Source organism: Penaeus vannamei, chromosome 15, assembly GCF_042767895.1.
Source record: "Penaeus vannamei isolate JL-2024 chromosome 15, ASM4276789v1, whole genome shotgun sequence".
Lineage (NCBI taxonomy): Eukaryota > Metazoa > Arthropoda > Malacostraca > Decapoda > Penaeidae > Penaeus > Penaeus vannamei.
Genome location: NC_091563.1, coordinates 30,880,659 through 30,892,603, shown reverse-complemented (window position 1 = coordinate 30,892,603; position 11,945 = coordinate 30,880,659). Strand labels below are relative to the sequence as shown.

The following is an 11,945-nucleotide window of genomic DNA, read 5'->3' as shown; positions in this document are numbered from 1 at the left end:
GCACAACATAGATAGATATATACATACATACATACATACATGCATAAACATACATAGATATACACATACATACATAGACAGACAGACAGATACTTGTATACATGTACATAAATACATACCTTCACATACATAGATACATAAATACATATATAAACATTTACAAATACATGAATACATACAAACATACATAGAAGCATACATACCTGCATAAATATACAGATAGAAACATACATACCCAAAAATTCATAGATATATACATACATAAACAACCATACATACATATATACACATATAGATACACATACATACATACATACATACATACACATATAGATACACACACATGCATAAAAAATCTATCCACCCATACATACATACACATATAGATACACACACATACATAAAAAATCTATCCACCCATACATACATACACATAGATACACACACATACATGCATAAATCTATCCACCCATACACACATACATACATACATACACATAGATGCATATACATACATAAAAAATCTATCCATCCATCTATAGATACATATACATACAAAAAAATGTATCCACCTATACATACAGACAGACATCAAATACTACCAGGAAATCAGCCTAAAAGAGTTGAAGGCAAAACACACACACTCCTACAGCACGTCCTTGCACCAGGACCTAACGACGAGGACAGACACCCTGGCTACACTTTCTGCTCAACGACCTGACACCACACGGCAAGGGTCAGACATTAAATTCAATATATCCTCAATCGGCGAGTCCTCGACACGTCCCGATTTGTTTTTATCCCTTATTTGGGGTCCTGTTCTCTCACTCGAAGTTCATGGTCACTGCTGTTAGTAAATTCTGTTTCTTTTTCTTTTTCTTTTTCTTTCTTTCTTTCTTTCTTTCTTTCTTTCTTTCTTTCTTTCTTTCTTTCTTTCTTTCTTTCTTTCTTTCTTTCTTTCTTTCTCTCTCTCTCTCTCTCTCTCTCTCTCTCTCTCTCTCTCTCTCTCTCTCTCTCGCACACACACATACACACACAAACGCGCAAACACAAACAAAATTATATGCAAGTATATACATATGCAAGCATATGATTGGATAGACGAAGGTAGATGGATAGATATGTAAAGATATTTGCGACTCAATCTGCTTGGTAATATATCTATATCAATATATAATGTAAATCGAACATGATTAGTCCCTAATTAACTACAATAACACTGATATAGAACTGTAATAAAAACGAAGGAAAATGCAGCAGTGTCAATGCAACTAACGGTATTTTAAAATTTCTATCCACTCCCTTCCACTTTAACCAAAACGTTACTTTCTCTCTAACGCAAAAACTCCGTATCATCTTCGCTTATAATCTACAATGACTAAATCTCACTGTTCCTATCCAAGGATCCAATCTCTGAATCGAGCAGTGTGAAAGTCAGCGAATTTAATGAAGCCTCGGATTGGTATCGGTTTGACCACCTCGCCCTCAGGCTCGGGCCAACACCTGCCGTAACTTTCGAACCTCGTACTACCTCACTCTCTCCTGGATGCTATTGAGTAGTTTCTCCACACATTTGATATTTTATACGTTCTGGATAATGTTATTACCCGTATCCTTTCTGTTAAGTGCTGTTTCTGTTTGTTTGATTTATTTAGAACTTGTTTGCATTGCAAGGTATTTGTATCTATTTAGTATTCGATTGCGTCGTAAGGTATTTAATCTATTGAGTTGAGCAACGTTTCTTGTTTTGACTTAAGTTCTTGTATGACTCCCCTCCTCACTTATTTTCCTCCTGAGGTCCGGGTCCGTCGAGTCGTACTTACCTCATTTCTGATGGTGAATTTGGGTCGCCCTTGCCTCACGTTGACAAGGTACGACAGTGAAGACACAGAGTTATTTTCCATAGTTGTCATGAGCACTTCCAGACTGTATTGGAATAATCATCCTCACACCAGCAGGGATCTAGAGAGGACCCAACGCCGCCACATACATTCCTCACTAGGGATGTAAAGTCACTGGGAAAAAAATCCTCCACTGGCGAGTCCTTCACGCCTCTGAACAGGGATTTCCACTAATGTAACGGGTCGCCTTGTTTTTTGTTAATTTTGTCAACACTGAAAATTACTCGTTCTTTATAACTATAGGTGTTTGTGCACTTTCATATAGGTTTATAGTAGTTCCTCTACATATCTGATAAGATAAGGTTAATCTCGACCTTTTAGATTTTCGATAGCGAGCCAGTTCACGAATTCTTCATTTCATCATTCATAATCTTCATATCGCCACTGCACACACACTCGCTTACTGCACGAGTTGCGGATGAGTAAAAACGCCGGTGCTTTAAAAACTCGTCTTGTATCAACGTTCTCCGTAAGGTCAACATGTCACTTTGCACGCGCGCCGCTCCGAATGGCATGCTTGAAACAGGGTGCTGTACCATTATCAGTTACAGGAAATCTGTCGGTACCACACCAACCTCCGGTCTCGCTGCATCCGGGCTGGCTTCCACGGCGCGACTCTCTAGAACACTCGTAGCTCGCACTTCAGTGAAAGTTGTGCGTGTCCGCCGCTCACGACAGTCCTCTACACCAGCTGAAAACCAGCAGGTGTTTCGTGTGCCTTCGCCAACGGTGACTCAGCACTAGACTCGGCCGTACACAATAGCGTGAGCCGTGTTCGGCGAACCAGGCAGGGGGCGTTGTCTCGCAGGGGTCGAGGGCAGAGCGGCGTGTCTGCGTTCCACGTGGGATGGCTTTTCCTACCGCCTTGGCAGGTGGAGAGCAAGGGACCCTCCGTGTTTGGGCCCGTCTTGCTGACTGACTGCAGGACTCACGAGGGGGCGGGAGGGGGAGGCCCACCCTCCCCTCCCCCTGCCACCCGGCACAACGGGTTAATTTTAACACCTAACCTTGAGGCTGCTCCACCTCACAGTTTGGTGGTCAAACATGCAGAGTAGCCAGCAGCTGCGTTTTTGTGGGACAAGTGAAATACATAATTGATTTAATAATCAAGAATGAAAATTCCAATCTTTAGACTCATCAATGCCATCTGTCGCATTGTGCATTCACTTTGTAAGGTTAAACGCGCGGCGAGCGATCGCGTATCCAATGCCCGCATTCATCACATTGTTAGCATTACATTTATTTACACTTGATTCCAATTAGGTCCCGTCAGCTCGGACCGCTGTCAGCCAAGTCCCAGACCCCAGGACAACGCAGACCTTCCCAAAAATACACTAACGCTCCTCGAAACAGCACGCCATTCCATAAGCGACGTGCCCGAGAGGCGATGACGCAACGCGGCCGGGGACAGCGCTCCGACAGTTCGCGGTCTGCCTCACCGTTATGTTATTTTAGGGCGGAAACAACGGAAATGCGGGCGCTAGTGCGTGGCTTGCGTCCGCCCGAGGAAGGGCGTTTGCTTGCGTGTAAGGTGGGCGGCTCAACCATGAGGGGGGCTGGATTATCCGGATCGGGCGAGGGAAGGTTGCGTAATCCCTTGAAGTATTGGTCTTGACGGGAAGAAAACAAACAAGAGTTCCGCAAAGAGCAATACAGTCAGATGAAAGTTTTGTCCCAAACGACGTGAATTGGATTTCGAAACAGGTTATGAATAAGAAGAAAGGATGTGGGGGATAGTGGATGCACAAACACCGATGGCTTTGCAATTGCTGTTGCATCGATACAGGTGGAGGTGGGGCGAGGTGAGTCAACGGCTTAATGTCCATAAAAATGAGGCAGGCGTCATAAAGATTCGCTGCAACATTATGGCTCGAGTATTTCCAGGTAATGCGTACAAAACACTGATATTTTACTTGTCCTTGTTTGCAAGTCCTGCAATATACTCGGAGGAGCTTGTAGTGTTTCACATTGGCAATAACATGTATTTTGTGTATGCATATGTGTAAACAAATATACTAGGTTCGCGCTCGCGTTTGTGTGCGTATTACATGTATGCATATATGTATGTGTATGTGTGTGTGTGTGTGTGTGTGTGTGTGTGTGTGTGTGTGTGTGTGTGTGTGTGTGTGTGTGTGTGTGTGTGTGTGTGTGTGTGTGTGTGTGTGCGTGTGTGTGTGCTTGCCAACCAGTGGATCAGCCAGTGAGTGTGATTGTGCATGTATATATTTAAGTAATATATATATATCAATGTGTGCGCACATGCACATCCTGTATATATACATACGAATGTATGATATACATGATCGAGTGTTTTGTTCATTAAAATGTCGCCAAAGAAATGCCGTGACAACGTATTACATCCCCCTTCCAAGAGATGCATTATCAAATTAACCACACGACATTCGCCAGTTACAGAGTCAGTTACTAACACGCATGTCACTCCCACACAAAAACCCTCCAACATCGTCAAATTCACAGAAAATCGAAGGGTCCCGTTCGCATCCTCGCGTACACAGAAAATGGGAGGCGGCTCATCTAAGCATATGGGAAACAGTGTGCTATATCGCCACAGTCAAAGAAAATGGGATATGTCACATCCAAAGAAAATGGGATATACCACATCCACGGAAACCAGCCCATATAGAAAACGGTTACCATGTCCCCTCCAACCTTACCTCATTCCACCACGTGAACTTGCAGATGCTCGGTGGTCTTTCCGATACAAGGCCGTCGGCGTCCTTTTCCGCGACGGTTTGTTCGTCTGCGTCCTTGTCTTCGTCTGGCAGTGGCGAGAAAGCCACGCGCTTGCTTGGTTGGGTCTTCATTCTCGTCCTGTGAATAGATGTGTTTGACAGATGACGGTAATGGTATCAAAATGCTTGGTATTTGCGGAACATTCTCCAAATTATAAAAACTAAAAGTAATATTTTTGTGATACACAAACATGAATACTTAAATATTTGTTTGTGGATCAGCTTTTCATTGACCATTAAAGAAAATAAAGAATAAAGATTTTTCATGGTTATTGCTACATACACTACATTTTACACTTAATAGTATTCTACTTTTTCAGCAACAATAAATGTTCTATCTGCCATGGTGGGTTATTAAAATTTCGAGAGTTTCAAGATAGCATGACCAAAGTAAATTAAATGATTTTGTGCAATTTGGTAATTGCAAACGGGTCGAAGCTGGTGTTCGAACGCCCTAACCTACTTCGGATACACTTCGGCTTAGGTTTCGCCTCAGTGGTTGGGCGTAATCAGAACGAATTTACAATAATGGTCTCTACGCAATTCATTACCGCATTATACAAACACACACACACATATATTCACACGCACAACTTCATATATGTATATATTTATATATATACATATATATATGTATATATTTATATATATACATATATATGTATATATAATATACATGCATATATATATATATATATATCAGTTTCTGGTACATATATCAAATAAATATATAACACACACACACACACACACACACACACGTATATATATATATATATATATATATATATATATATATATATATATATATATATATATATATATCAGTTTCTGGTACATATATCAAATAGATATATAATACACACACACACACGTATGTATGTATGTATATATATATATATATATATATATATATATATATATATATATATATACATATATATATATATAATCAGTTTCTGGTACATATATCAAATAGACATATAATACACACACACACACGCTGATATATATATATATATATATATATATATATATATATATATATATATATATATATATATATACATATATCAGTTTCTGGTACATCCATCAAATAGAAGGGGGCAATCCTGGAAAACTATCTCACGGTTACTTTTAAACGAAAAATACCGATGAAAACAACCAATGAAGACCTATCTCTAAAACGACTGACGATACTGCTAGCGAAGTGCATGTGTGATTTGTATGTTCGTACCGCCTGTAGATCTTAGTCATGGCGCAAGCGTTTCCTTTCCATCGGATGTCCAGCTTCAACAGCCACTTTGTGTCACAGGACCTCAAAGCTTCCTTTTTTTTTTTTTTTTCTTTTTACAGATTTCTCGTATCAAATGTTGTATTTTGATAAAAAAAAATTGTCAAATTATAAGTATATATAATATAACAGATCTGTGAAGGACTGCCGTACAACAGGCCAAGATTAAAGATTGGGTAATATTGGCACGCGCTTAGGGTACCAATGTAAGAATACCGTACCCCAGCGTACCAGTTGCTCTTTCTTTACCAATGTCCACATAAATGAATGCCCCTCTCTGTTTTAATATTTACGTGTTATTGCGCTTGGATTATGTAACTTGCAAGTCAGTGTTTCTCGCATTAAACATTTATAATGTGCAATTAATATTAAGTTCGTTGCTTCAACTCTGGCCATCAAAATTTCAGGATTTTTAGATAGCCTATTCTAAGAGAAACAAATTTCAGTAATTTTATGATTTTAAGTAATTTTATTTATCTCTTTATTAATCTATCTAGTATATAGACCCACAAAGTTATTTACTAGGAAGATAAACTGACATAATATTTGTGAAAGAACTGGGGTTGGAAGTGCATGCATAATAACCAAACCTTGCACAATGAGACTGAGAGAAAATGGTAATAGATGTTGAGAACTAGATAGCTGCTTTTATGTCTTTTATGGGTTACTTTCTTGTTTTGCTTTCGTTTTATTTAATTTGCACGCGTAATTGCGGTTTTCAAATATCATTTTTGAAGGAGTCAATATTTATGCATTAAGCTTAGTACATGAATCAGCTTTCAGCCAGTCTGTGGGTGTGTGTGTGTTTGTGTGTGTGTGTGTGTGTGTGTGTGTGTGTGTGTGTGTGTGTGTGTGTGTGTGTGTGTGTGTGTGTGTGTGTGTGTGTGTGTGTGTGTGTGTGTGTGTGTGTGTTTTGTGTGTGTTGTGTGTGTGTGTCTGTGTGTGTGTGTTCATCTAGTGACGCAGGGAAGCTGGTACAAAATTATGATCAATTATTCAGTAACTTCCCTTGCCTAATTATTTTCCACACTTCATTAATTCATGTTTCCGGAAGACTACGTTCCTCTTTGTCACTCTTTGTCAGCCACATTCATACTCGGATGTCAGTCTCATTCCCTAAGCTTATAAAGATAAACATACTGTTAGAACGACCCACAAAATCACTCAAGCATTTTCATCTGCCTGTGATGGATGACTGAATGGCTGAAGCGGCTAAATAACGCGTATCAATACATACATAATATATATATATATATATATATATATATATATATATATATATATATATATATATATAAATACACTTATATACATGTATATATACATACGTAAAAATAAATATCAACAATATTTCGCATCTTTCTTTCACTTTCACATTTTCTTCCCAAAATCTGTGACAGTGTCTCTTGAACTCTTGTTAATTTATCTTCAGATTTTTTTTTTAACTTCTTATCATCGGAGGATTGCATGGCACTGTGGACGTGACTGAAAGGAAGCTTTATTGATTCTACGTTGAAATTTAACTTACACACTGGAAACACACAAAGCGTTCTCTTATATATTCACTTTTTTTTCCTTGAAGCCTGCTACGGTGTCTAGTAATACCCGTGTGCTGTGCAGTACCACCCAGCCACCATCTTTACCTAAGCATGCTCAATTGTACTCGAGAAAAAAATGCTCCCCCTGTTTCCGCCATTTACAAAACGCTCATCATAATGAACCAATGATAATGAACATGGTTGTGTTTTTCGCTTTATGGTTCATGGCAAAGCCGTGGTACTAATAAATTCAATTCTATGCGATTTCTATACTTAGATCCTCAATAACAGTTTTCGTGATAATCCTGTGTATAAACAAGCTTTATATCTATACGTTTTAATGCATGGTTAATCTTTTATTTCTATCGTTTATTCTTCCCCCCACTTTGTCTGTCTTACATATGTACATATCTGTGTGGAGGTTCCTTCAGAAATAAGCACAAAAAAAAGCAGTGAAAGAAGTGCCTTTTTTGACAGCGTTGGTATGTTACATCACGATTTTCTTTCTCGAGTAAACAATTTACAGGACCTGTAAACATTTAGACGCCGACATTTTTCCCCCACAAACTGTGCTAGAATCTTCTCTGTCGTAACCTTAGGTATCTCATATCGACAAAATAATAATAGTGTCTGTGAAAAAAACGGCTTTCCCCAAGAGAATGATCAAGAGATAATGCCTATTTATGTCAAGGAAAATTGAAGAGTTCGAACGAAATGAACGAGACAGACGTGGACCGCCATTTTGAGGGATGGTGGTGATAAATAATCCAAAAGGGGAGGTTAAACAGTGCTACATAGTTTATTTTCAACATGACTTTTTTTAGAAACTGCATTTTTTCGAAGATTCACAATCCAATTATGTCTGGTGGCATCGATATTTTTTTATGATCTGGGTAGATGAAATGATAATGCTATACATCACATGGTACGGTATAGTAGTCTTTACATTTGCCATTAAGTGAACAATCATTTTTTTAAACTTCATGTTTTTTTCTCGTTGTAACGTTAGCTAATGTCCTTTTCTTTTCCTATGTGTGTGTGTATGTGTGGCTGTGGGTGGGTGGGTGGGGGAGTGGGTGAGTGAGTGAGTGAGTGAGTGAGTGAGTGAGTGCGTGAGTGAGTGCGTGAATGAGTGAGTGAGTGAGTGAGTGAGTGAGTGCGTGAATGAGTGAGTGAGAGTGTGAGTGCGTGAGCGAGTGAGTGAGTGAGTGAGTGAGTGAGTGAGTGAGTGTGTGTGTGGGGGGGCGGTGTATGTGATGACGTGTGGTAGTCTTTTCAGTCACCGTTAATTTCGGTTCATTTCGTCAATCAGTAGTCAGAGAGACGAGGGGAAAGACGAGGGGAGGGGCTACGATATAAATCTTATTTTTATCGTATCTCAACTTCGGGATTTACTTATCCTGAATCTCTGTTCTTTTTCATCAAATCAATTCTAATCTATTCCTTAAGATATTCCTTGATAATAACAGAAGCAATAAAAACGATGACAGCAATAAATAATAATGTTGAAATAATAATAACATGATGATGATAATAATAATAACGATAACGATGATAACAATGAGATTGATAATGATTATAACGATGGTAACGATGATAATCGCTACATTGTTCATAAAAGGAAAAACGGCAATTATATAAATTATAGTGATAACGAAGACCAATACATTCCAGACAAAAGAATTATGCTGATAAAAAGGATGACATTCATGCGAAAAAAGTTTAAACAAAAACAATATATCCTTAACTCGGAAATGTTTCAGGAGACGTATCAAAAAAGTAGAAATTCCCCGATTCTTTTCGGCATACAGTTATATTTTGACATGGAAACTATCAATCTTTGCCCGACTAATTTAAATATCATTCTAAAATATTATATCATAAAAACTGATAAAAAAACATTTCATTATGTTGTTCTATTAGCTGATTATTATTGAAATAAAAAATAGGCCTACATATTCCTCACAATAGAAAGTTACATATCAACGATATCAAAAGCACATAATCTATTATAGGAGGAAGCCTGTGCATATGATAATGAGCTATATCAATTACCTATTAATTATATCAAAAGGACATAGTCCATTATAGGAGGGGCAGTACTGTATGTATAATAATGACCCCCCTTTAAAAACACCGTTGGACGTTTAAGCTCGGTTTCCCTTGGGTGCGTCAGGTTGCTGGGCGGGGCGGTATTAAATTGCCTATATAATTTTGCCGCATTAAGTTGATGAAATAAATGAGTGTGCTTTTGTAAGTATGGCAAATCCAATTATCATCAACAATAATAAAAAAACTTGGACTGAATTATTTCACTGTAAGTGATTTGTTGGCATCACATTTATTACAAGAATATATCCGTGGTCCCGGTTTTTGAGAAATGAGTACTGCTTAAAGCAACGAATGAGACTTAATATCAGAGAGGAAGTGTGCAGGGTTGAGATATCTCGTATACACATGGCGCGCACACGCACACGCACACATACACACACTGCATTGAATCCAGAGTCAAAAGAAATGTGAGTAAAACTAGATTTTGTGATAAAACCAAGGTTACAGAGATTTTAATCCATGTCCCCCAGTTACTCTAGTTTTCCATTTCTAGTTCCATATTAATTTCTAAGCGTCGAAGGCACACATTTTTCTTTTTTCCGATGTGGAGGTGATATTTGGAAGAGATAGAAAAGAAAGATTTTTAGCCTACGTCTTTGTCATCATTTCTGTTCTCATCTTCATTAGATGTGATATTTTTTCTTCTTATTGTTTTTTACACACCATAACCTTGCATAATATGTGAGATGATACATCTTTTGGTCTCTTACATCGATGATGATCATGGTAGTGATAATGATAAAGATGGTGATGATTATGATGATGGTGGTGGGATGATTGCGGTGATGGTGAAAATTATCATGGTAATATCGGTAATGGTGTTAATAATAATAATAATCATCATCATCATCATCATCTAAAACCTCCAATCAAAAGAAGTAAAAAAAAACGACATTGTTTTGTTTTCATGCAATCACCATGGCGACATCCTTCCCCCAAGGCCTTCCCCATGCTCTGACTTTGTGCTCTACTATTCTAAACGACCGTTTGATGCAACACTGTACATGTTAAGTTTAAATTCCTTGTCTCCCTCCGTCAAAGGAAAATTGACTCTCGAATAAAATATACTTGTTACTGAAATCATACAAGAACGCGCGTACAACAAGCCTGTAACATTTATCAAAATCCATTCCTTACATATTTTGACGCTCATGCATATAATTCAATCGACGTTTTCTGTAGTGATATTAACGCTAACGAAAATACACGCTGTTAAATAGAGCATAAATGCAGTACGATAACATTTACGGTTGGTGTACGATTTCACTCCAGTTCGGTGTCTTGCTACAACTGCGTTGGATGTACAATAATTCTTTTCCCTAGTACACGCTAAAACACGGCTCAGATTTGGATAAAGTCTGAAGACATACTTACCAACACAAAAAGATGACAGCGCTCTTTCGTATAGCGTCGATGGTGTTGACACCTTCCTGTTTTGCTTTCACGAGGTTACATTTGATTGTTTCTTCTTACGCCTTGATCTGTAACCTAATGACCGTTAATTCCTCTCCCTCAGTCCTTTTGTTTTTAACGGCACTTTTTACGCAACCATCTTCTTTAGAGACTATTACACTTACAGGTTCTGTTGTTTTTGCACTGATGCAACAGGCGGGCTCACCCTACCCGCTTCCTCTCATCGCTCGCCTGCACTGCCACGCCGCGCTTTGTACTCGGGAACCCTGTCATTCTCACTCGCAGAACTCAGGACACGTCCGTATTATCGTCCAGAGAGCTCGTAACTAAGGAATCACATGTGTTTACGAGTGAGCATGATTTCAGTCGGCTCCTTTTACTTGTTCGGAGGTACGCAGATCAAAGCGCGACAATGGTTATTTTTTCAGGGAAGTATTTGTAATGTCCTTTTAACTTACCAAGAGTAGTTTGGTTTCAATGATTGTATATCCTTTAATGCACTCGCGGATCAGTTATAGACGTCGGAATTAACAGTTTTAGTAGGACCTGACTTGTCTGTTACACTCAAGTACCCGCCCCGATGACACTAATTCCCATGGACACCCACCCAACACGACACAACCAAGTACCATTTCCTGAACTATAAAGCTTTCCTTTGTTTTTTTTTTTGCTTTTTGAAACGCGGTAATTTACGCGGATGAAATACGAAAGGAAAACGACCGAGGGTCAGGCGGATGGCGATCTTTGTTCCTTGGTCGAGTCGTTGCACTGCAGACGAAGCAACCGCTGGGCCCTCTGCGCGTCACGTCTGTTTCCGTTTAGAAGCGCCTTGCAGTCTTCGCCAGGGCGCGCTGAGAGCAGGGCACCGCTCCTACGTCTGCTATCTGCCTGGGAGGGTGACACAGTGAGGGTGGGGGCAGGGTTGGGTGGCGAG

General features: G+C 39.0%; 1 protein-coding gene across 2 annotated transcripts in view; it reads right to left on the bottom strand.

The window, feature by feature from the left end:
* LOC113817805 (XK-related protein 6) overlaps positions 1 to 11,945 on the bottom strand; it is a 24,379-nt gene extending 12,434 nt beyond the window's left edge. Inside the window, exons 1-2 of one of the 2 annotated variants that reach the window (XM_027369906.2) lie at positions 10,973 to 11,945; positions 4,577 to 4,733 (exon numbers count right to left, since the gene is read on the bottom strand). In XM_027369906.2, the coding sequence (XP_027225707.2) occupies positions 4,577 to 4,726 (150 nt within the window). In that variant the 5' untranslated portion in view covers positions 4,727 to 4,733; positions 10,973 to 11,945. Of the gene's footprint in view, positions 1 to 1,823; positions 2,829 to 4,576; positions 4,734 to 10,972 lie in introns of those variants that run through there. The other variant, XM_027369907.2, reaches the window with a different exon arrangement.